The 26,883-nt window shown below is 42.1% G+C and overlaps 1 protein-coding gene across 2 annotated transcripts in view; it reads left to right on the top strand.

Annotated features, from left to right (window-relative positions):
• The first annotated feature begins 3,203 nt into the window (after positions 1 to 3,203).
• The window catches only part of Pon3 (paraoxonase 3), a 30,455-nt gene continuing 6,775 nt past the window's right edge, over positions 3,204 to 26,883 (top strand). Inside the window, exons 1-6 of one of the 2 annotated variants that reach the window (XM_052721328.1) lie at positions 3,204 to 3,328; positions 4,843 to 4,913; positions 12,947 to 13,002; positions 17,527 to 17,692; positions 21,917 to 22,043; positions 26,114 to 26,314. In XM_052721328.1, the coding sequence (XP_052577288.1) occupies positions 3,255 to 3,328; positions 4,843 to 4,913; positions 12,947 to 13,002; positions 17,527 to 17,692; positions 21,917 to 22,043; positions 26,114 to 26,314 (695 nt within the window). In that variant the 5' untranslated portion in view covers positions 3,204 to 3,254. The remainder of the gene's footprint in view (positions 3,329 to 4,842; positions 4,914 to 12,946; positions 13,003 to 17,526; positions 17,693 to 21,916; positions 22,044 to 26,113; positions 26,315 to 26,883) is intronic. The other variant, XM_052721329.1, reaches the window with a different exon arrangement.

Here is a 26,883-nt window from a genome sequence, read left to right as displayed (position 1 = left end):
GCTTGCACTGGGTTGCAGGGCCATCAGCCATGCCCAGCTTTTACGTGGGTTTGGAGATTCCAACTCAGACTCTCTCGCAAACGCTCTGACCCACCCAGCCACCTCTTCAGCCTTTACTTCTACTCTTCTTTCTTCTGAATAAAATTTCAGCTCTTTTATGACACATGAGTACTTAATATGACGAGCAAGGGAAATTAAATAAGCTACGTGGTATTATTTTCATTTTTTTTTTTTGCATGGGTTAACCATTCCTGATAATTAATCAGAAGACAATCCTTTCACTAGGTTTGAGTTGCTCAGTTTCAGTCTGTCTGGAAGCCGGCGCCTATGGTGAATACAGTGCACCAACCCACCTCATCTGCTTTCCCACACTGTTCATTCCTGAAACGATTTTCATGAAAGAACCTCTGCATGTGAGAAAAGGAGGCCTGGGAGATCACATTAATATTCTTTTAGCTTTTGCTCTTGCTTTTCAAAAGTTTTCTTCCAATGTGTTTAATTTTTATTCTCTTGTTACTCTCTCTCTCTCTCTCTCTTTTTTTCCAGAGCTGAGGACCGAACCCAGGGCCTTGCGCTTGCTAGGCAAGCGCTCTACCACTGAGCTAAATCCCCAACCCCTTATCCTCTTGTTACAAGTGAATCTAAACACTCTGTTAGCTGGGTGTGATTATGCACTCTTTTAATCTCAGCACTCTGGAGGCAGAGTCAGGTGGATCTCTGGAGTTCCAGGCCAGCTTGGTTTACATAGTGAGTTCCAGACCAGCCAGGGCTATATAGTGAGATCTTATCTGAATGAATGAATGAATGAACGAATGAGTGAACGAATGAATGACTATGCCCTTTTAGGTATGTAAGGAGAATTACATTATGTTTCACTGAATTTTCTTGTCTTTAGTTTTCTTTAAAGATATTGACCTTTTTCTATGGATGAGAATTCTTTTTGTTTAAAATGTATTTGAGTGTTTTTCCTACATATATATTTGTGCACCACATGCATACAATGTCCATGGAGAACAGAAAAAACATCAGTTGCCCTGGACCTGGAATTACAGAGGGTTGTAAGCTGCCATTTGGTACAGGGAATTGAATCCAGGTCCTCTGCAAGAGCAGTCAGTGCTCTTAACTGCTGAACCATCTCTCCAGCCAGCCCTGGAATTCTTCACATGTATAAAACAGAAAATTTCCCATTGCTGACTTTTAATAATAATTTTTCAGATTTTTTTTTAGTTTTATGTTTTGTAGTATTAGAGATAAAGCTTAGGACCTCGTGCATGCTAGGCAAATGCTCCATTAGTGACCCATTTGCCAGATCTGTAATTCTTAATAGAAGTTGATAGTGCAAGGAATTGTGTTTCTAGTTAAAACAGAAAGCAACATAAAATTTTAAGCATTCAAAGCATTGGGAGGATGGAATACAAGGGATGCTATTGCTCAAACCTTCCAGCTTCACCTAAAACAAAAACAAAAACAGACAAACAAAAAACCAGCATCTCACTAGAGAGTCTAGCCCCAGCCTGGCTTTGGACATTTGGTCTTCCTGTCCTAGCCTCCTGAGTGCACAACTGTTTTCTCCAAGTTGATGCTACTAATCACTAATATTGAAAACCATGCAACTGTGTATTGATCTACTAGTAATACTTTTGTAGACGACACTTTGATCAATGGGTAATTACTTTTTGCCCTAATTACTTTTCTAGGTGTTGAACACCAAGTCTTCAGAACTTTTGATGTAGGGGGCCCTATACTCTATCCCCAGATCCTGTTAAAGCCTGCACAATCATGTGTTCCATGAAGGGTCACAAAGACAGATACGTGCATTGACTATTGGTGGTCTCACTTCCAAGTCAATTTCACCTGCTTCTTTATACCATACACATCCTCATGCCCTATCCTCAGGGAGGTGGGTTTCAGACCTGGGTCTGTCTTCTCTTTGTTTAGTTAGCTTGAGAATAAACTCTTGAAAGACTTAAGCCATTGGCACACTGTGTACTGGACAAAATGAGCTTTGCCTGGCACCAAGATACTTCTCGAGAAGGAACTAATGTCATAGCATTTTTCCCAAACCTCTTGCAGAGGCAAGAGCAGTAGTGTTCTTTGCCACTGCTGAGCCATCTGTCCATCACCCAATATTTTCCATAGGTATCCTATATGTCAAGGGCTACCTTCTTCTTGACATCTTAGTCCTATAAAATCTTCACATTTCAAAAAAATTGCTCTTTTTAAAAAAACTGAATTATATTGCTTTAGTAAATAAAAATAGATGATGCTTGAAGGGGCAATGTTCCCTAAACTCAAGTGTCCCATCATCTTCAGACTCTCCAGTCATATTGTTTATCTGAGAGGAAAGTGTCCTCTTCACCAGAAGGACCTGAAGTCCATAGGAAAGAAGAGCAAGAATCTCCCATGGAAACTGTCATTTTTATTGTATTCGGCTCATCCTCCAGGTCCCCAGAAAAAAGTGAACTTGGACTCTGATCACGTCCAGCATCCTGATGGCACCATGAAGGTCCGGAGCCAAAGTCCAGAACTCTGATTCCTGGAAAAGGATGAGTCGAGGGGCTTGGCTTTCAGTATTTTTCCCCTTTAGGGGTTCAGGAGCAATTTCTACTCGTACATCTTGCCTGCCAGAACCCAGAAGCTCTGCCTGCCGAACCCAGAAGCTCTGTCTCTGAATTCTGGATTCCCATACAGCTCTCCCACCTTCGTCCACTGGTGGAGCTGAGATTAAGTTCTGTGGCTTTAAGAAACAAACTCTCTCCACCCTGAATGGACTGTGAGTTCAAACTAGATCGGCTAAGAGCTTGGCTGACCTTAGCCACAGGTCCCCGGCTCCTGATCCCTGACTAGAGTCTTGCGAGTTCCAAATCCCAGGCAGAAAAGTGTCCTTGAACCCCTGTCACCGAGTGGTAGCCTTGGAATCTGTACCTTTAAGTGGCCTTGAACCACAGGGCAAAGGTGACTTTGAATCTTGCCGCCAAAGATGGTCTTGAACCCAAGAGCAAAAGTTTCCTTGAAACTCAAGCAGAGAAGTGGCTTTGAGCCCCCCACGCAGAGGTGACCTTGAGCTTGGAGCAGGAGAGAGCAAAGACCCCCGCGACAGCTGACTGCTGCCAGGGAGCTGGCGAACCTGCCAGGAGCAGCAGGCGGGCGGGGCACAAGGGAAGGATCAGTGGGTGGGGACTCAGCGTGTGCGCCCCGCCCCTCCCGGGAGCAGCACCAGGCGCAGGCTGATCACCTCTAGGCACCCAGTCGTCATGGGGAAGCTAGTGGTGCTGACCGTGCTGGGGGCCAGCTTGGCCTTAATAGGCGAGAGGCTTCTGACATTTAGGTGAGTGGACAGCTCCATGGAGTTGTCTTCTGATCTCTTTTCCTTTCTGGTCCAAGTTAGGATAAGGACAACCCGCTTCCAACTTCCTAGCGGGTGGAAAGGAGCAGTGCCAGTCCTCAGTGGCAACCAGTCAACCTCGCCTTGAGAATTACTCATTAGGAAAGCGGAGAGCTGCTTGCCTCTCTAGGCTGCCAGGGTAGGAAAGCCCACATTTGATTTCTGAAGGTTAGGTACCTTTTCCAGGTCATCTGATACATTGCCCTTGTGAGATACCAAAGTCCTTTGGAAGTGCTGAACTTGGGGGAGGGACCATACTAGCAGCTAGATATTTATAGCTGACTCAGACACTGAAAGTGCTGGGCTATGGAACCCATGCCACACTGGAGGATGTGCTGGGAAGCAAGGAAGAGAGCTGAATTCTGCAGACAGAACTGGCTTGGAGGGTGGTTGACATTTTGAAGCAGAAGGTTCAGCAGGGACAGCCACCCCAGAACTATCTCAAGCAAAGTCAGTTTGGTCTGAAAGAAATTTTCTTTCAAAAGTTTTTTAAAGCCGTATTCCTGGGGGGGGGGGGGGGGGAGCTTGCCATCCTGCTTTTATTCTTCCTGTAAGCAGGGGCTGGTCTCAGTTCACTGCTACAATCTGTTCAGATACCTGATATCTGTTGGCAACACTTTCTCGTCCAGCTTGGGAGTGCTTCCTGTTCCACTTGCTCCCCAAACAACAAATGACAGAACTGTCAAATGTAAATGTAAGGATCGGACATACACATACCTGTGTCTAGTACAGCCAGGCTGGTAAGCCCACTTCCACAGAGTTACAACCCCATCCCTGAAGAGTACTTTTTATAAGTGATCAAAAGATAAATCTAACTTCAGTCTTCGTGAATAGAGTTCAATACATATTTTAAGTTATACCTAACATTTAGAAGGATGTTTCACTGCAGAAATAAGAACATTGCTGAAAGGTAGGTTGGCTTACAGCTATAATGATGGTCAGGTCCATGAATGAACATATTTTAAGGTAAGTCAGCATAAGCTTAGTTGAAAAGATCAAAGTTAGAGCAAAAGTTACAGGTTTAGGTCCTTGGAGACTTCATAGAAGTTTGGAAGGAAGTCAAAGGAAACAAGAGGAGACGAAAGGGAGAAAATGCAGATTTATAGTAGATAAGACTTAAGAAAATGCTATAATGCTGTTTTGTTCATTTAAATGAACAATATTGTGCATTTCTACCTGGCCTCAAACGGGGTCTTATATTTGGTATAGAATTGTGCTTTATTCTCTCAGTGATAAGTCAGCTTGTGTGGGTACAGTGCTCACAAGAGACATATTATGTAACTATAAACCAAAGGTGTTGCCTACTCGTCTGTGTGGCATCCAAAAAAGAGGCATCATTATTTTCACAATAGGAAAGTGACTGGAGGCCGTCCAGGTCTTTTCAGACATTGACCTGGGATACAGTACTCTGATATCTGTGCTGGCTTCTCCATGTTGATTTTTAATCTTCTCTGTAGAGAAAGAGTTACCACATCACGAGAAATAAAGTCCACAGAACCGAAGAACTGCCACCTGATTGAAGGACTCGGTAAGCACATGACAGGGCTAAGAGAGACAGCCGCATTTCTTGGTCATCATTCCCAAGTCTGCTAAATGCTTTAATTCCGTATTACTCCGTGGTGGTGTGGCTTCTGCGCATGATTTTGCCCAGACTACCTCACGCAAAGGGCATTTCTCCATCGTCTGATGAATTTCACTTACTGCTTCTTGGCTCCTGCCCCTCCCCCTCTGTTTTTAGTCCCCCCCCCCCCCCCCCCTTTCTCGACAATCTTGGCTTCAGGTATCCTTTCCTTCAACATCTTCTGGCAAACACTTCTCATATATATTCGGACTTTCATCCTACCTAGATGTCTTTCAAAAATATTAATCTCAACTCTGCAGCCACATCTCCAGCCTCTCAAACCGAGGGGCTTCTTCCTCCATCACTGAGGCCAATTTTGTTCATTCAGACTTAATTGACACCAACTTCACACTCCTGCCATTCCTTCTGAGGTTCCTCAACCCACAGCTGGCCCATTAGCCTCTGGAGGCTTAGTTACAAATCTCAGGAGCATTGGTTTCCTCTCTGTCCCTCCTGCTTCCACAAGAACCCAGCGGGCAACAGTCTCCGCTGTTCCCACCGACCCCACATTTTTGGGTACAGTGTTTCCTTGGGCTGCAAGCCTCAGTTTTGCTACTAGAAAAGGCAAGGAAAACCCAGCCAGATTCTGCTCACTGTCCGAGGAATGTGTTGTGTTTTTCTCACCTTTGTTATGCTATTTTCTCCCCCATGGCTGCTCACTGAAGTCAGCCACAGAGTCATCTCTTTCCTCCTCACTCTCACAGGAAGCTCAGCGGACTCCACGCCTACCACATGGTTTATTTCTGAGCTGGTGTTCTCTTTCATTATCAGATTGTAAACTCCCCAGGGTCAAAGACTGTGACTTATTTATTGGTATGGGATAACACAGCCTCTTCTGTGATGTGAGTTTGTATTTTCTTTTTCTTTAAATATGTATTTTTAAAAAAAACAGAAAAGGAACCCTTTGGTTTTGATTCTCTACTTTTACCTTGTCCCAATTTCTAAAGGAGAATAACCTTATCTTTTCTTTGTTCTTGTTTGTTTTATTTTTGAGACCATTTCTCAGGTATCTCAGGCTGCCTTTGAACACAATACAGAGCCAAAGATGAATTTTAACTTCTCATCCTCCTGCCTCCACCTTCCAAGTGCTGGGATCATAGGGGTGCTCTATAGCATCCAGTTTGTGTGGTGGTGGGAATAGGATCCAGGGCTTGGCCAGGCTAAGCAAGCACTGTATCAGCTGAGCTACCTCTCCAGTCCTGTTCCATGCTCTTAGAAACGGCCAGAAGAATGAGATAACCCCCTCCGTGACCTTGGTGTTTTAGAAACCAAAGTGTTCAAGAAATTCTGCTGGGAAGGGGTGAGCATATGCAGCATATATGGATTTCTGAGATTAGTGGGGCCCCGCCCACCACCTCACAGCATTCTGGGAAGAAACAAGCACCAGATGGAAGCTCACAATGTGTCTTCAGAGCAGCTTGACTTGTGCATAAAATGAGGCTCTGGATTCAAGCCCCAGTAAAGGACCAAAGACACACACACACACACACACACACACACACACACACACACACACACACACACGCATGCATGCACGTTAACCAAAAACACCTCTAAAATGGGTCAGATTTAATTTAATATGAGAAATAAGGCATTTTGATAGCCACCCACTTGTTTACTATCTAAAGCAGTGGTTCTCAATCTTCCTAACACTGAATTCTTTTTTTAATACAGTTCCTCATGGTATGGTGACCCCCAATCATAAAATTATTTTTGTTGCTGCTTCATAACTGTAATTTTGCTACTCTTATGAATTGTAATGTAAATGTTTTTGGAGATAAAGGTTTGCTAAAGGGGTCATGTCCCACAGGTTGAGAACCATTGATTTAGAGAGTAATATCTCCCTCACCTCGAATATATATCTCAAGACATGAGCTTGCCAAGCAGTTTAGAGAGATAATTAGATGAGAGGATTTTTGATGTCTAGTCTAATTCTCAAATTATATAAGTCAACTAAATTTGAGAAACTAAAGCTAGAATTAATATTGTAAGCCATAGGTCAATGCCCTGATTCCCCAAATAGTTTTAATATTTGGAAGCTGGCTTAGAAGAGATGAAGAAGACAATAACATGCCATGCTTTGCATCTGTCACATGTTTATATTTTATATTTGAAGGACTGAACATGTTGGGATGAGCACAGGCCATTTGATAAGAGAACAATACTGGTAATTACTTTCTAAAAAACTGAAGTTCCCATGTCAAAGGTGTGTGCCCCCTTTGCAAGCACCTGCTCTATCCTTGGCACAAATCTATAAAGCAGATGCGGCTGTCAATGCTTTACATGGAGGACACGGAGACATAGAGGGACTGAGTTAGTTGCCCGATGGTCCAGATGTTCACCTAGATTAGGGTTGTAATGGTTTTTTCCAAGTCTTTGCAGTCCTTGTTGTATAATGCTGATGTATAATGTCTTATCTACTGACAACACGTCTTATTATAGGCATTACAGCAAAGCCTTATTGCAATAGAAAATGCAAATAGCTAGAATATTACTAAATGGGAACTGAACAAAAGAAGCTGACTAGATATTTAAATAGAGGTAGCTAAGAAAACATTAGTGCACAAGCCCAAACTGCTTGATGGTAGAAGGTTTTCCACAGCAGTGTAGGAACACTGAAGGACTTTAAGCAGAGTCCAGCAGGCACAGAGCTAAAGGAAGTTCTGATTTTATGTTCTTTACAATCAGACAGGTTTTGTCTGTTTGTTTGTTATTTAATTTATTTTTTAGCTGATTTTTTATTTGTGTGTGTGTGTGTGTGTGTGTGTGTGTGTGTGTGTGTGTGTGTGTGTTTGGTTTTCTGGGACTTGAACCTAGAACCTCTTGCATATTTAGTCAAGCACCCTACCCTACAACTCAGGGTCTTGTTAAGTTGCTCAGGCTAGCCTCAAAGGCTAGTCTTGAACTCGCTGTATAGCTCAGCCATGCCTTGTGCTTGGAATCTGCCTGCCTGGACCCTTCAAGTAGCTGGGGTTACAGGCCTGAGCTATCAGCCTCAACGAAGAGCAAGCTTGCAAAGTTAAGTTATCAGTGGAAGAATCTCTTCCTTTTCACGTGTTCATTTTTCCTTTCCCTCTCTTCCTGCTCCTTTTCTCATCCTTTGATGTTATTCATACATAGATAGTCTTTCTATATAGCCATCGCTGGCCCCCAGTGCACGGCAATCCTCCTCCCTTGGATTCCCAAGTACTGGGATTGTAAATGTGCTCCTCAGCGTTCTTAAAGTGAGGATTAATAGGTAAAACAATTCTTCCTTCAGTAACGCTATCTCCTGGCTTCTCTCCCTTTGGAGTAACGTTGTCTTTTTTCCAAGCCTATGAGGATTGAGGATTATTTCAACCAGGAAGTTATATGGTGTCTCTTGGCCTCTAACCAAGGCTACACAGAAATGAGTTCACTGCACAAGGGCTTTGGGGAGCAGGCTTGTCGGGTCCGCAGTTTGGGGTTTGGTGCCTTTCTGCTTTTCTTTCCTTCTGCACTTCCTGGTCTCTAAGATGTGCTGTTACTCCACAGTGAATTCCATTTGTTTACTTAGCTGGCATTTCCCCAAGGAATGAAATGACAAAATTATATAAATAATATATAATTTTATATAAAAAGATATAATTTATATATGCAATATTTATAGAAACTACATAAAATAATAAAATGACACATACAGTAACTCTTCTAGAGTGACACTCTTTTGAGGCACTTATGGGGAATGATTGAAGAAAGAAAGAAATTACTGAAGTGATGGCAAGTCATAGTAGGGTTGATAGGTTGAACTGCAATAGGTGCTTCTTCAAGAACGATGTAACTGAGGGTTTTGACCATAGCCATGCACTGACAAGTATGAGGGAGAACCCAGAGGACAGCCCTGGAGCTCTCACTCCAGCTGTTTTCCCTGCTGTTGAGATGCCTGGGACTTACCTTGTCAATTCCATGTAGACAACGGTGTGGAGGGGGGCAGGGGGAGTGGGAATGCTGCCAGTCCAACTGATGCTGCTTTTCCACCTTGTACTGAAAGCTTCTCTGTACTCTGCGGGAACAAAAAAAACAAAAAACAAAACAAAACAAAAAAAACACAGCACCCCTGGATACTGCAGGTTAGGTCAGAGTGATGCTATCATGGGAGATATATAAAATAATATTTTAGAGAGAAAAGGAGCCAAATCAGAGCTCACACAACTCATAAAATCTTGTATAGCTGTTTAAGCAAGAAGCTAAATTGCAATGTGGGTTTTGCATTGATAAACCCCTTTAGGTAGAAAAGATTGTAAGTGAAAAATGTATTTCATACCCATAACTCACAGCACATTCCTAGGCAGGCTGCTCAGGAACGTCTCTGTAGAAAGCCTATCATTTCCTCTCATGATTGGGAGCAGCCTCTGCTGATATGGCTCAGACTTAAACAAGAACTGTAAAGACCAGAATTCAGAACCAAGGGTAATGTTTCTCCTGACTGCGTTTCACTTTCATGTCTTTGGAAAGTTGAAATCTCCTAATCAAATCACTGTAAACTGGGACATCTGTACTCAGATATAACACTCATGTGATTTAACTCCAAAATGAGACAAAGTTCAAATTATTAACATGTTTATTTATTAAGTGAAACAGCTTGTATTGAGAGCATCTACAAGGAAAAGGCAGGTGTTATGTAGAACACACAGATATAACATGGAATTAACCCCAGGCCTTGTTCCCAGGAAGCTTTTAGTCTAATAGGAAATTAGCAAGCAGGCACAGGGCACAGTGTGAAAAATGTCACGATGGAGTTACCCACAGACCACAGTATTTGCAAATAAAGATAGATGCCAAACCCAGGAAAGGTTGAAAAGCTGAAGCAGTGGCCCCATGCCCAGCAGCCTACTAGGGGTAAGGAAGGTGTAAGAAAAGGCCAAACCAGGAGGGAGAGGAAGACATTCGTGCGTGTGCGTGTGCGTGTGCGTGTGTGTGTGCGTGTGCGTGTGCGTGTGTGTGTGTGTGTGTGTGTGTGTACAAATTAATGACTCTAGTGTGATTCATAAACTACTCAAGGAAGCATCAATACACAACTAGAATGGATCCAGGAAGGCAGGATCAAGGGAAACTTAGCCTCGACCAAGGTATGGATGGATTTGAATCTACACCAAGGAGCATGAGATTTATACTGCGAGCTCCAGCAGACCTTTAGTAGGCTTTAAGCAGGGGAATGCTAGGGTCACCTTGGCAGTTTAGAAAGATAAATGTCAGTACAGACAATGGGATAGGGGAGCAAAGCTGACCTATTAAGAAACTATTGTAGAAACCCAAGGATACATATCTGACAAACAAGTGATGTTTTGGGGGAGAAAGAAAAGGGAGGTGGCAAAGAAAGGCCCAAGTTCCCTGCTCTAGGTACCTGAGGAGAGAAGTGCCATTCATTGTGGTGGTATTGTGTTCCCCGAAATATTGTGCACTCTAATAAACTTAACTGGGGTCAGAGACAGAACAGCCACAATATTGAACATAGAGGATAGGCAGTGGTAACACATGCCTTTAATCCTAGCATTCCAGAGGCAGAGATCTATCTGGATCTCTGTGTGTTCAAGGATACAGCCAAGCATGGTGACTCACGCCTTTAATCCCAGAAAGCGAGCCTTTAATCCCAGGGAGTGATGGCAGAAAGCAGAAAGATATATAAGGCTGGAAAACCAGAAACTAGAAGCTTTTGGCTGGTTAAGCTTTTGGGCTTTGAGCAGCACAGTTCAGCTGAGAGTCATTCAGATAAGGACTCAGAGGCATCCAGTCCGAGGAAACAGAATCAGCTGAGGAACTGGCAAGGTGAGGTAGCTGTGGCTTGTTCTGTCTCTCTGATCTTCCAGCTTTAACCCAATACCTGGCTCAGGTTTGTTTTTATTAATAAGAACTTTTAAGATTCCTGTTACAATTCATTGCCATTGAAAGATGGAAAATATAAAGGGAAGAAACTTCTAGATCTGTTTGGAACCTGCTGAACATGAGAAACCAGGTGGAGTGTTGAGCACCTGGTGATTGCAGAAGTCTGAACTTGCAAGAATGAGTTGACGCAAATCAGAGAATCCAGAGCACGGGGGTGGAAACTGAAAGCACGAGGCTGGACTGTTGCTGGTTCTGCCATGAGAAACAGGCAAAGGCGGACAGACCTTATTCTATATTCAGAACAGAGTGCGAGATAAAGGCAACAGGAAATCAAGAAGGGCTGAGCAGAGAGGTGGGAGAATTATCGGAGAAACAACCAACCTATGATGCTGAAAATTGCCTTATTCGATGTGTGGGTTTTCCCTGTGTGTGTTCCACTCCATATGGAAATAGAATCAAGTTTCTCAAGCCATCTGGGCACCACAGATAGGTAAAAATCTTGATGCACCAAAATGCTTAGGAAGTGGGAAACTCTGGTTAGTTTTAGTTTTCACATTACTAGTTAGAGTTAGTTTCTCCCGGTCCCTGGGTGTCAGTACCTGCTGCTCATTATTCTATTGGTTCAAATTTAAACTTTCTTTGGCTTTGTTCTCATTTTCTTGTCCTCATCCACCCATGTTCTCTCCCAGTTGCCTAGTGACAGCCTAGTAATCCATTTCCCCAGGTAACCATTTCCCATGCGTTCCAATTACTGTGTCTGTGTAGCAGACCGCCCCATACTTAGTGACTTTGAACAACAAGCCTGGACATAATGACACAAATCTATAATTCTAGTGCTAGGGAGGCTAAGGCAGAAGGATCATGAGTTCAAGGCCATCCTGGGCTACCTAGGGAGACCCAGTCTCAAAACAAACAAAGAAAATCCTAGTTATTTTTTGTTTATGACATTGTCAGGGCTTAGTGAAGAAAGCCCAATTGTTTCATTTGCATTGGCAAAGACGACTCAAAGGTTAGTAACAAGCCACCTGGGATCCTCTGGCTTTTCTCCTCATCTTGTGTGTTCCCTACATTTCGTGCTCTGTGGCTTTGAAAAACCGGATTTCTGTATTTCCCTTCAGGACTCCCAAGGTACATCCTCGAGAGAATAGATGAGAGAGAGATGGAGAAGAAGAAAGAGAGGGAGGAAGAGGAGAGAGAGACTACTCCAGGACATCTAGGGCTGACATTTAGCCTTGGAAGTCACATGGCATTATATTCACCACATTCCACTTGTCAGGGCAACTTCTAAGTTCCCCCAGGCTCAAGGGGCGAGAATACACACCTTGCGTCACAGTGGAATTATGTGAATGTCACATCTTCAGAGGAGCATTTGACTGACCTCTGATGTTGTAGAATACAGTTAGCTGTTTTAGATAATCATCACCTCCAGAATCAGCCCCTCCCTAGTGTCTTATGAACTTCATTCTCTACTAGAATTCATCCTTCCCTCATCACTGCTCACACATTATGTACTTTTTTTCCACAGAAAAATGCTCAAGGCTCTTAAGGAAGAAGTGAACTTACCCAACTCTTTCTAATGAATTTCTTGCCACAGCCTGTCTTAAGATCATTATCACACAGATCTCCTATTGAATAATTTCTCAGTGTGGGTGTACATGTCTAGATCTGACAGGTTGTAAAATGAGGGACACTTGGCAGGAAGGCTTCTCTGGAAGCTTTTCAGTGATGGCTGAATTTTCTTATTCAGTATGGGAGGAACAGTCTTTCATGGGGAATAACACAGACTTTCTCAGGACATCTCCTGCAAGTTGTAATTTAAAGAATAAACTTAGGACATGAATCTATTTCTGTAGGGTTTGCACTTTCGTCCTGAAAATGGAATTCCAAGAAGAATTTAATGCTTGTAGAGATGGACTCAGATGTTCTAATAGAGTGGCTATGTCTGTAGGATTCCTGGATGTTACCAAAATTTCCCAAGTAAATGGTTGAAACAGTTAATGCATTTTCCAAAAGAACTCAAAAGTTTGGGCCATTTAGCTTTTTCTTTGAAGGCTCCACATATGCATTTTTGTGATTATTTTTTGTTTTTTGTTTTTCAGAGAATGGCTCTGAAGATATTGATATACTTCCTAGTGGGCTGGCTTTTATCTCTACTGTGAGTATTTGCCAAATGCTCTGATGCTCACATCAATAGCTGTATAGACAGTGCATTAAAGTTTCCAGCTCGAGAAGCCAGATGGACCCCTACATGTTCATCCCACCTCTGGGTAGAACAGTCAACTACAAAAGCCAAACTGCAATCTGGAAGGCTAATTAGAACACCACAGGCCTGGCTAACTCTGGCTGCCTCATGTGGGCAGCTCCCTGTGGTCAGCTGCATGCTCGGCTAGGGCCTCTGTAAATGTGTATTGATGTGCATTTGACTCTCAGGCTGGTCTTCAGATCTGTCCTGTTACATCTCATCTCCATCACTGCCTTATTGGGTGGTACTTTAGTGTCTGATAGTCACCTTCGCACTAACCAGCATTCTCGCCATGCCTGATTATGCATGGAGCACTCTAAATGTTAAAGAGTTTAACATCAATTCTAGGACTCCCAGCTATTCCTTCAATGTGTTTCCATGAGTAGAGAAGAAAGTGTATTTTGTTCTCAACACCACCTCGACAAATTTTAAATGACCAGGAAGCTATAGTAGGAGGACAAAACAACAACAAAATCAGTAAACAAAAGAGCAATATCTTTATTAGATGTTGAATATTGTCATGGATTTATCAAGCCAATAGCACATTGGAATGGGGTCTGAGATTTTGTTTGCTGGTTTTGTTCTTGAGGGTTTGTTAAAGACTGAAACCAGGGATGTGTGCATGTCAGTCATGAACTCCACTGCCTGGTTAAGTCCACAGGTTGGGTCCAAGATTTTGAAAATGTGAACTTACCATACTTTTTGTGTGAATTAATTTCTGTTGCTAGAATTACATGTGGAAATATTCTACTTTTTCCAAACCACTAACTTGCATGAATTTTAAGTCTAAATACTTTTGGCTCAAAGCAAGGCATCCTCTAGCAACCACAACCTGAATTTCCAGATTCTTAAGTGTGCAGAAACTAGTACAGAGAAGGGCTCCATAAATTTCAAATGGTGGGAGGCAGGATTCTCTTCCTTCACTTTTCCTCCAAACTCAAAGATAAAACAAAAGTGTCTGGAAAGGCCTTTTTTTTTTCTTTGACCGCAATTTTCTATTGTCAAGTTTGATTTTCAGGGCTACGCCAAACAGACCTGCAAAAGTGATTACTCCATATAGTTAGGCGATGTCTTTGCTGTTAGGAAGTGTTTGTTGTTCCTACCGTCTGCTTCCCCCAGCAGCAGAGCTTCAGAGTTATTACTAAACAGAAAGAAAGCATTCTCATACCAAACAGTGCATGAGAGATGTCAACATGCCTTTTCTCTTTTGATCTCTCTGTAAACCAGCAACTCCCACTCAATGCTTGGGATTTATGCTCTTTGCTCTGTTTCTCATCTTCCTGTATTCAACATCTTGTTCTCCTTGGTCTCTCCTATGACCTTCTTGCCTCTTTTGACAATGTTCAGAAGCTGCGTATCCAGAGAGTGATTCTAGGCAAATACATATTCTTAGCCTTTCTAAAATGACAAGGAAGATATTTTTCCCCTAGCCTGAAGACTTGGCATGCTTCTTGCCTACAGGATTACTCTCATCCTCTCATTTGCCAGTTAACTTCTATTTCTCAGTGAAGCCTTCCTGTGAAGGTACACAGTTTCCTCAGCAAGCCTTCCCTGGTTCTGTTGTTGGATGTGGATGGGCTATCATATGTACCACCCTATCCTGATACGTTCTTGTTGTGACATCGTGTTACTTTAAGTTTCTTCAATCTGGGACTTAGATGTGTTCATTAACACCCAAGGTATCCAGCATAATACTGAACATATGAGGTCTGAGGATGAATGAGGACCGTGGGAGGTTGCAATGAATGTCCTCACATACCTGCAATACATTGGGGAAAATCAGAAGCCTACACCTCAAGGTGACTGTCAATATTTCCAGTGATGAGTGGTGGGAATGGAATTGTGTGCTGTTAGTAGCATAGTGTAGGATTGTTGCTACCAATTCCAACCCCATAGAATGTCATAGACAGAAACCTAAACCTGCTCCCAGAAGAATTTCCTTAGCACTCTTATTCCAAGCTAAGCTCATTTGCAGTGCCTTGCTCTTGCTCCTGTCATATCTTTTCCATATTTAGGACTTCTAGTCTCTTCATTTGGATGACAATGTCCTCATCTGTATCCATGATACCAAGGCACTTGTAGAGATGTGCTGCCTTGAGACACACACTTACCCTTTCATATGTTTATGCTGCAGCAGAAGGGGGCTGTACAATGAATGGCAGGCACATGGCTAGATGCCCCTAACATTTCCTCCTTTGGTATTGCCAGTCTCTGAGCCAAAGAACTTAATGACAGATTAGCTGTAGAGAAGGGGACTGAGGATCAAATTTTATGGTGTGATGGAATAGTGACATTCTTAACTGAGAATGGATATCCATGAGAGGGAGGATCTGGAGTGATGACATTTGACTTTGGTTTCTAACAAGTTGATTTGAAGCTGACGTGAGGAGAGAGTGGGAAAGGTAAGCCACAGCACCAGGGACAAGCTGTGGGGAAGCATGCATATGTGGGAATCACTGGGAGACATGAAGTAACTGAAACTTTATGAATAAAAGCTATAAGGAGGGAGCACAGGGGAGGAAGGAATTATGAGGATAGAAGGAAGACAAATCCAGGAGGCAGAAATAGACAGAAGTTCTATCTCAGAACTCTACTTCTAACTTGTTGTCATGAAGGAAGGAAGCAGTGTCCAGGGCCCCAGGGTTGTAGCTACAGAGAGGAGAAGGGTTGTCAAGGAAGACACTTTGAGACTGTTGCACAACCCGGAGAAATGTGCTTGACAGAATACAAGAGGTAGAACGTTGATTCCATATACTCATTGGTATGGGGTCATCCACTGGAGCTTGGTTGACCTATCAGGGGCCATAGTCTTAAAGAAAATTGACTTTTCCTTTCCTAGCAGACACCAAGTGTCAATAGCTCCTCATGAGCTCTTCCATGCTCCCTGCTAGAATGTTGACTGGCTTGATGCTGTGATGTAGATGTCCCATTTCTGGCTGAAGGCATTCACCTTCTTAAGAACTTGACCAGCAAAGAAAGTGCAGAGAGAGATCCATTGAAAAAGCAAGTGGTGCAGCTTCCTTAGAGAGCCTCTTTACGTGGTGGAGACTGAATCTGACCCAGAAACAGAATCTGAGAGTAAGGCCCTGCTCATCTCTCCTTCTGGGTATGGCAAAGAAGGGAAGTTCAAGAATGGCTACCACTGCTCTGATGGCTTCAGAAACCTCTTTCCAACAACACTGAGGTACAAGCCTTGGATGATGAGGGGGATTTTAAGAAAAACTTGAAGGAGGATGGAGAGATGACTCAACAGTTAAGATCACTTAATGCTTTTACTCCAGCATGGCAGCTCACATCCATCTAAAAACTTTAGTTTCATGGTATCCCACACTCTCTTTTGACCACCAAGGACATCGGGCCCATATGTGGAACACAGGCATGCATGCATGTACTCAAGCATGCATATATAAAAAATAAGAATGATTGAATCTTTTCAAAACACTTGAAAAGTGATCTGGACGGGGATGCTCAGAGATTACTGACCACCCTGCATTAAGGGGGCAACAGAAGGATCAGTAAGTATTTGTGTTTGCAAGGGTAAGAGCAGAAAGAGAAACAAGGAGAGACAATAGAGTCGAGAGGAGAGTATTTAGATTAGCGGTTGAGGGGGAAGAAAGAAGCTGGTCTATTTTGAGTTAAATCAGAGAGATGGGGTAGAGAGATAGGAGCATGAAATAACTGTTTAGTACTTGGTGTAAGATAAACCAACCCCAAAGTCTGACACAAGGAACTAGGGTATGTTAAAGGTTCAATACCTTGTGGGGGTCTGTTGTTGATTGATAAATAGTTAGCCCTGTTGGTAGAAAGGGTCACTGCCAAAAGTACTAGAATGAACTTTTTATGCTCATTGGAATAAGGATTCAAATTAGAATTTTCAGACACTCCTATAAGAATAAAATAAATTATAAATCTATATGATGCTAGCACCCTGTACTGAATTGTGACTGAGGCTGTTTATGACTACATAATATAAGTAATGGAAGAAAAAGAACAATAGATTTAAACCACACACCCCTTATCTATGCTTTGGGAAAGGAAAATATCAGACATCAAGATTGGAAAGATCTTAACCATTGTAAGTTTCAGTTGTTTCATTTTATAGACAAGCACCCCAAGACCTAGGCAGACCAAAGGACTCTGAGAAAGTAACATGGCTTGGTCCTTGGCATTGTAATCTGTGGCTCAACTCTTTCTAAATTAAAAATGCTTTCGTATCTCAAACATGACTCTTCCTGTATTCGCAGTTAAGGTTGGAAAGGCATTGCTGACACCCTTCCCCAGATCAGATAATGGTTATAGCTGCAGAGTGAAAAATCCCCCAAATCAAAATGAAATGCAGAACCTGGAACATTTTTGTTTGGCTTTGAGATTTTGGCTTCCCTATGAAAATGCTATTTAAATAAGCATATGTGTGTAGACTGACTCTCTTTTCTAAAGGGATTGAAATATCCAGGCATGCCAAACTTTGCACCAGACAAACCGGGAAGCATTTTCCTGATGGATCTGAATGAGCCAAACCCAAAGGCACAAGCACTGGAAATCAGTGATGGCTTCGACAAGGACTCACTGAATCCTCATGGGATCAGCACCTTCATTGACAAAGGTAAAACCCTAATGACTGAGACTAAGGGAAATGGGGGAAAGGGATTCATAGATCCACTACCTCTCAGCGTCCTCATTAAGGGGAGAGGACAGGGGCTATTCTGCCAAAGAAATGTGTGCAATCTTTGCAAATTTGTTAATGTTCACAAAAAAAACCCTTTAAAACCTTGTTCTAAAGAAGAATGGATAGGAGGGGTGGGAGGAAAGTACTCTTCTTCTTATTGGACTTCCAGAACCTGTTTGAATACTTTTCAGAGAAATCAAACATATAAACCAAAAGTCTTTTGAAAATAATAATGTAACACTCAAAATCATAGCATAAGGGAAAAAATAAATTTGAATCGTGGAAATTGAAACCATGAATTTTTTACCTAAAAATACTGTCAAGAAAGTAAAAATGCCCAAAGAATGACAGATAATATCTGCATCATCATCATCATCATAATAATAATAATAATTTCTGGTTAAGAGCTTGTACCCAGACTGTACACACACACACACACACACACACACACACACACACACACACACACACACACACACATATGTGTCTTACCTATACATAGTCTTACAGCTTGTCTTGTTTACTATTCTATTACTGTGAGGAGACACCATGACCAAGGCAAGCTGGGAAGGAAAGGATTTCCTTGTTTTACACTTCCACATCATCACTAAAGACAGTCAGAGAAAGAACTCAGACAGGACAGGAACCTGGAGGCAGGAGCTGATGCAGAGGCCATGGAGGAGTACTGCCTACTGGCTTATTCATCATAACTTGATCAGTCTGCTTTCTTATAGAACCTAGGACCGCCAGCCCATGTTTGGTACTACTCACAATGAGCTGGGCTCTCCCTCATAAATTACTAATTAAGAAAATGCTGTGCAGCCAGAACTTATGGAGGTATTTTCTCAACTGAGATTCATTCATTTCCAATGACTCTAACTTATGGCAAGTTGACATAAAACTATTCAGCACACAACTTAATACCCAAAAAACAAATAACCCCATTTAAACATGGACAGGTATCTGAATAGACATTTATCTTATGAAAATATACAAATGCCCATTAAGATATTAAGAGATATTTGACATTTTTAGCTACTTGAGAAATGTGAATCAAGTCAAAATAAGTCATGTCTTCATATCCACAAGGATGACAATAATAAAAGAGACAAGAGGCTGGGTACCTGGGTCAGTGGGTCACAACACTTGTTCTTCAAGCATAGACACCCTAGTTTGAATCCTCAGCATCTACCTAAAAAGCCAAGTATGGCTATTTATTCCTGAAACTCCAATACTGACAGAGGAGATAGGTGGGTCCTCAGAGTCCACCAACCAACCATAGTAGCCAAAATAATGAGATTCCAGTTCAGCCAGAGACCCTGTCTCAAGGCAATAAGGTAGAGAGCAACAGAGGAAGACACCCAGTGTTCTGCTCTAGCCTCCATATCCACTCATGTGCGTGTAGCTCACATATATACATGCAGACATACACATGCATGAGCGTGCGCACACACACACACACACACACACACACACACACACACACACACACAAGACAAGCAAAGATGTTGAGAAATTGGGCCCCTTTGCTGGTGAATTGTGAAATGGTGCAGCACCTTGGGAAATAGTCTGTCAGTTTCAAGTATGGTGTTACTGTGTGACATGGCAGCTTCACTTTGTGGTGTGTGATCAACAGAACTGGAAACATTTCCACACATATATTCCTACACAAATGCTCACAGCAGCATTTCTCCTAGTATCCACATGCCCATTTCCTGATAAATAAGCAACATAATTTGTACAGAAGAGCATCATTTGGCAACAGGAAGAATGAGCTGGGGGTGCATGCTAGACAGATGCACCTTGGAAATGCTATGCTATGTGGAAGAATTCAGTCACTAAAGGGCACTAATTGTATGATTCCATCCACATGAAACATCCAGTAGGCGAAATTATACAGACAAAATGTAGACCAGTAGTCAGCAGAGGCTAGGAAGAGGGGGAAATGAAGAGAAACAACTTGACAATGAGGGATTTCTTCAGGGGCTGATGCAAATATTCTGGAATTAGGTAGTGGTCATTACTGCATAAGAATATACCAAAACCCACTAAATTTTACATTTTGCAAGACTGAATTTAATGACACATGACTCATATCTCGAGAAACTACCCCAGAAACAAATCATATTATTATTCACTCTCAAAATAACAATCTCTGATACATTTCGCTTGTTCGTAACCCATAATTCCAGACTAATTTGAATTGAATATAGGTGCGAGTCTATTGAGCACATGGGTACCATTGTATAATGAGGGTGTCTCCCTCCTCCAGCATTCTTTGTTTCTACTTTACTTACTAGTTATTTCTCCTCTTTTCATCTCTAGGTGTATTCACCATACAAATGTATGTAACATGTTCCTTACTGGAATCTGAGAGTCAAGAACAGTGACTGAGACAGAGTAGGAACTGAGCAAACAGTTGTTCAGTGAGCATGTGAATATCAATATTGTGGGACAGGGCAGCTTATAAATACTCCATTTAATAAGATGGAGAAGCTGGAGTGGAGAGAAGTGCAAGGCAGAGCTGACTTGGCTTAGCAAATGGCTGCTTTAGAGTTAGAAGCCAGGTGGTTTCACTTATCTGTGCCTTTTATGGGGTAAAACTAGGGAACCACCATGTACTTAGTCCCCCCAAACCAAACCTTCTTTGCCTGACACTGTGCTGGCTGATGCATTCCATGAGAGTTGATGTAATGAAGTGGTCAGATTAACCTACACTATTTAACTGCATAGGATGTTAGAGTTAGGGTTATTAGCAACTGGCATTCTAAGATGGGATCATTTTTTGGATTAACTTCCAGCCACATATGTAGGCTTCCAAAATTTCGATGTATTATGATTGACAGCCCATTTTATTCATTTAGTCCCCTTCCTTAATTAAGGGACTACTTCACCAGACCAAAACATTACACAGGGAATTGTCAGGATAGAACAAGGAGGTAGAACAAAATTATCTTCACAAAGCGTCTCTCTCTTCCATGGAAGGAAGATCCAGGAGAAGCATAAGAATGGGAAAACCAGGGCAGAATGAATGGTTGCCATACTGCATCCCACAAAATGTCTGTTTGTTTAGGGCCTGAAATCCAACCCATGTCCTGTTGCCAAAGGCTGGGTCCTGTAACACAACAAGGCCAGACCAAAGGAGAGATTTGCCTGTGTGGGGAATAGCTCCCCATAATTTGCTTCAAACAGCTCAATGTGTTCAGGGGCCCTGAGTGCAAATGTCGCATGTCATGACTCAGACTTGCTCCATTACATGTTTGGTATCTACATGAAGGAAGTGACTAGAAACAAATACAGAACAGGTTCCACAGTGAGAGTATGGGACCAGCCTCTCAAAAACTCAGACCTACCCCTTCTGATAAGTCAGGAAAGGTCATTGATTTCCATCTCACAGCAGTTAACATTCCAGAGTGAAAACAGGAAGGTAGGGATATTTTTGAGCCTGATAATTCCCAGAATTAGCTGGTTTGTTTCCTTTGGCATATTTACTTTACGTGTCCACTGAGTTCACTAAGTTGTTGCTCAACCTCAGGTGTTTGACTAGAGTTAGAAGTTCATTGTGTAACTGGGAAACAACTATTATTTATTTTAAAGCATTCACATGCCCAGAGATTTCTTGAACTTCTGTTGATATGTGGACATTTGTGACACACCCCAAACTTCCTCAGTAGAGATTAGCTTGCTTTCAGTCACTGAAAGGGAAACTATAGGTGTTTACCTCCTGTTACAATTCTGTATCTTCTCCTCTGAGAGGGTGTGCTGGTGAGGCTGAGAAGACCATTGCAGAAACACCCATGTTTTGCTCTGTGTCTTGGTGTTAGTTAAAATCACTGGGTTACCCCACCCCCATTTGAGTTTCAATTCTTCAAAAACAGAAGAATCTAGCATTGGTGTTAATGACCCATCTGATGGACGTGCAAAACACCTAAAGGAAACCCTTGCACGGTAGTACATGTCTATATAGTCCCAACCACTCAGATCTGGAGCCTAGAAGTTCAAGATAAGTCTGTGTAGCATAGCAAGACCCTATCTTAAGACTAAACCAAAGCCTTGGGAGATGATCAGGGTTTTAAAGAAGTCTAATAATGGTTGTAAGAAAAGTAAACTTCTTGGAAATTACATCTTCCTTTGAAATTATACCCACCCATCCCCATTTAGACAACACTGTGTATCTTTATGTGGTGAATCATCCTCACATGGATTCCACTGTGGAGATATTTAAATTTGAAGAACAGCAACGTTCTCTCATCCACCTGAAAACTATAAAACACGAACTTCTCAAGAGGTATGGAATTAAAGCCTTGTGGGCTTCTATTCACTCCGCACCGCTGCTGTGCGCATCGTTAGCTTGGGTTCCGCAGCAGGCATTCTCGTAACTTTGGTTTTACAGCCATGCTTTCCTCTGAAGCTTTCCAGAGCTTCCCTGGGTGGGACCTCAGTAGAAACTGCTGTGTTCGGTATTGAATATCTCTATATTTTGCAACTTCTTGAGAGCTCTTTAATCCTATAAAGGTGCTCAATTAGATTCCCAGCTCTAATTTCAACCTCTTTGCTACAGCAACTCAATACTGTGCTTTCTTTAAACGCCTACTCCCTCTCCCAGTTGTCCAGGTAGGTTGTGTTCTCCAAGCCTTACCCACTGGGTATTAGAACCCACCTCCAGATGGTTTATTTCTTTGTACCCAATTTTTTAAAAGAAGAATTTGATAAAAAAAAATCAAACAAATCAACCTGTGGGCACTTATAAAAATTACCTTTATTAAATGTTGACTATGTACCAAGTGCTATGTCAAAATACTTTAACTAAATTTTCACATAGCATTTAGTAACAAACAAGAGGAAACTGAGTCTCATAGAAGTTGTGGGCCAGGTAGGTTGCCTGAGTCAATTTGCGATCAGCAGGTTAAGCCTGGGTCCATCAGAGTTACAAACTGAGTTCTTAATTTGCAATGATCAACATCATTCTTACTGGATTTAGAAAATTAAAATTTTTAGTGGATAGTCAATTTCAGGTCTTAAACAGTAAAGGATTTTTCTATTATGAAGTGAGCATATCACCAGGTTCTGAGTCACAGTGGATCAGAACCTCACAGAATTTCTGGGGAATGGGAAAAGTCACTTAATTTGTGCCTCAATTTCACAGTAAAATGAGGATTTTTCTCATTGACTGGACTTACCTCAGTGGTGGATTATGAGGCTCAACTAACCTCACAGGAGGAATCCTAGAAAACACACCTTATGAGAAAACATTATGAGGATGTTCAGTCCTAGAAAATTTAAGTCAGATCAGCCTGAAGTAAAGAAAGGGAAATGTGATGAGTTGAATTAGGTCCCACAAAACTGTAAAATATTTCCCAAGTCATCCAGCATTCACTTTTCTAAAATTTTACATAAAAATATATGTTTAAATCCCTACCACACATACCTCAGAATCTGACCTTACTTAGAAAAATTCCTGCAGAGGTAATTGAAGATGAAGCTTTACTTTGTACTATAACGAACGATGTATTCTTTTTTTTTTTTTTGGTTTTTCGAGACAGGGTTTCTCTGTGTAGCTTTGCGCCTTTCCTGGAACTCACTTGGTAGTCCAGGCTGGCCTCGAACTCACAGAGATCCGCCTGGCTCTGCCTCCCGAGTGCTGGGATTAAAGGCGTGCGCCACCACCGCCCGGCCTGTATTCTTAATCCAGTAAGAAGGCAGAGGGATACAGAAGACCGGCACCCAATGATGGATACCATACCAACACTGGAGTGAGAGATCTCCAAGTCAGTGAATGCTACCTCGATCTAGAAGTCAAAAACCAGGTCTTTCCACAGAAACTTGGGAACCTGGCTCTGCTAACATGACTGGGCTAACTGCTTGATTCCATACTCTTACTCTGTAAACTGTGTTATAATAACTTTTGCTGTTTTAATCCATACAGTTGACGGTAGCTTGTTATGACCGATCCAGAAAACACTTACACGGGGAAGCTGTGAAAATGCCTTGTCAAGTCAGTCATTACAAGGTGCAGTTAAGACACAGCTCAAAATCATGGGGTTACCCTGAAGAGGCAACACAAGCCTCATTTCACAATGATCTGACCCAGATAAGAAAGAGAGAAGAGTTTATCCTGAAACCTCCTCTCCTCTCAGTCAAAGGTGACCCGGGGGCCTTCTCACCCTTACCCTGCCCACTTGTGTGTGAACAAGTCAAACTGGGTGGTATCCTGTGTTTTGACAGCAACAAGTCTGTAGTGGGAGACAAGAGGCCAAGGTACAGGGTAAGGCGCTGCGAAGTGGCACCTGTGGAAAATCTGTCAGACTCCGTCTCCCCAGAACAGGTTGAATTTGCTCCTACTTGGCAGTGGAAAGAGGCAGATGGGGCTGTGAGGTTCTAAGTTGGAGCTTGAGAGGGACCGTGACACACACATTGAGCAGCAAGTACAAAGGGCAAAATAGAGTGTCACAAAAGGAAACTAAGGGAATTTAATGCAGGGCACCAGGCAAGCCTTTAATGTTATGACATCACTAGAGATCTTTTGGAAGAAGGAGCACTTAGGATGAGTCAGGAAGGATGAATAGGCCAGTGACAAGGGACACTGCATGAAAATTACAAAATATTTCCTTTTCTCATCCAAATTTCCCTTCTCTAAAATTTTATTTCTTTAAAACAAAACAAAAATTCTTCAGGTGTAAAGATGGCATGTAAAGTGCTTGCCAGGAAGCCTGACAACGTGAGGTTGATCTCTGGCTGTGCATGGTGGAAGGAGAGGATGGACTCCAGCAAACTGCCCTTTGACCTCTGCACATGCACTGTAGCAGATGTGCTATAGAGCTCTCGGATGTGCACACACACACACACACACACACACACACACACACACACACACAACTAAATGTAAAATACCTTTCATCTTTCTTTTTAATTTTCAAGTCACATTTTTTCTTTCCCAAAATACACACATGTTTGTGACTCATTGGTTGTATTATAACACTAATTACTTTCTTAAAATAAAGAACAAAAAGGCTGGGTGTGGCACATGCCTTTAATGCCAATGCTCAGGAGGCAGCAACAGGTAGATCTCTGAGTTCAAGGCCAGCCTGGTCTATAGAGTGAGTTTGAGGATAGCCAAGGCTGTTACCCTGAGAAACCCAAAAATGAGAAACAAAACAACAACAACAAGAAAGAACAAAAGAAAGAGTATCACCCATTATCCTACCTGTTTAGAGAAAACATAAATGTCAAGATAGACTTGGTTAAGCTATAATGACAGGAAGGAATGCCTGTGGGTCAAAGCTGTGTGGTTTTCTTCTATTTCCTCACTCAAGCTCCATGTGTTGATCAGGACCTAGTGTCATATCGTCCTCACTTAGGGTCTTAGGAGGACCACAATAGTACACCCTCAGAAAAATTGCTTGTTCCCATGAAAAAACAATGGATTACTCATTGATTCTCCAAGTCTTTCATTAAAAAGCCACACGTGGGGCCTGGGAAGATGGCTCAGTCAGTAAAATGCTTATCTTGTAAGCATAAGGACTGGAGTTTGATTCTCAGAACTCATGTAAAAAAAATAGCTGGACATGGTAGCATGTGCTTATAATCCCAGTGTTGGGGAAGCAGAGACAGGTCGATCCTCGGGGCTTACTGGTCAACCAGCCTAGCCTATTTGGGGAGTTCCAGACAAACAAGAAACCTCAATAATTGAGGTAGACGGGACTTGAGGAACTATACACGAAGTTAACCTCTGGTCTGCCTTCTCCAGACACACATCATACATGTGCATCTGCACACAAATACACACAAACAAAAGAAGCCATATACATATCCTTTCTTTTTTGGTTAAAACAAGTCACATGACAGACTTAACTTTAAGAATTAAGTCTAATTCTAGAGGAAAACCAAAGATGATATATCTGTCACAGAAAACCATCATTAACATCCACAAATCTAGAGTTTGTTAGTATACATATTCATTTTTTACTTAAAATAATAAATAGCCCAAATAAAACATGTGAAAGTAAAAATCAGAATGTTTTATGGAATTAGTTAATTAGTTAATTCATCTTAATTCGAGTCTATCATTTAAAACTGGATGCCGGGCGGTGGTGGCGCACGCCTTTAATCCCAGCACTCGGGAGGCAGAGCCAGGCGGATCTCTGTGAGTTCGAGGCCAGCCTGGTCTCCAAAGCGAGTTCCAGGAAAGGCGCAAAGCTACACAGAGAAACCCTGTCTCGAAAAACCAAAAAAACAAAACAAAACAAAAAAAAAAAAAAACTGGTGATCATGGTGATCTAGATGAATCTTAGTGGCTGTGTCAATAATCAAGACATTCAAATATCTTATGAGTTTCTCCCCCTCCTTTTTTTTTTCTAGTGTGAATGACATTGTGGTTCTTGGGCCAGAGCAGTTCTATGCTACAAGAGACCACTACTTCACCAGCTACTTCTTGGTACTTCTGGAGATGATCATGGACTTTCACTGGACTTATGTTCTTTTCTACAGCCCAAGAGAGGTCAAAGTAGTGGCCCAAGGATTTAGTTCTGCCAATGGAATCACAGTCTCACTAGACCAGAAGTATGTGCTTTCAGAATGGTTCTGCCCTTTGTCCTCGACACTGAAGAGCTCCTTCAAGAGCTCCCTGAGGTGCAAGCAGTCAGTATGTAGGAGGAGGGCTCAGGTGCACCCAGAGTTCGTAAGAAATATGTGATCCTAAAAACTATTTGTTCTCTTGAATTTCAAGTCCCCTCCAGAAAAAGAGAGACTCAAAAATATGTTCTTTGTTCTAAATTCTTACATAAATAAATACATTCTTTTCCAACATTCTTTCTAAAAGCAGGACGAATATGCAATATCTTTGCCCCTTACAAGCCCTTATAACCACATAATATAAGGCCATATTGACTAAAAGCTCTTAGTAGAGAGAGAAGCCTGCCTTGTTCATGTAATGGTACAACTGGCAGACTTAGGATAATTCCATGACTGCTTTTAAGAAGCACAAAAATATTGTGGGATAATCTTTTTGTACACTGTAAAGATACAACTTTCTCAAGACACCTTCCGAATGGTTTAATAAAGAGCTGAATGGCCAATAGCTAGGCAGGAGAAGATAGGTGGAATTCCCCCAGAGAGAGAGGAAGGGAGGG

Source organism: Peromyscus californicus, unplaced genomic scaffold, assembly GCF_007827085.1.
Source record: "Peromyscus californicus insignis strain IS unplaced genomic scaffold, ASM782708v3 Scaffold_6__1_contigs__length_162567912, whole genome shotgun sequence".
NCBI classification, from domain to species: domain Eukaryota; kingdom Metazoa; phylum Chordata; class Mammalia; order Rodentia; family Cricetidae; genus Peromyscus; species Peromyscus californicus.
This window is presented reverse-complemented; position numbering and strand designations above follow the sequence as displayed.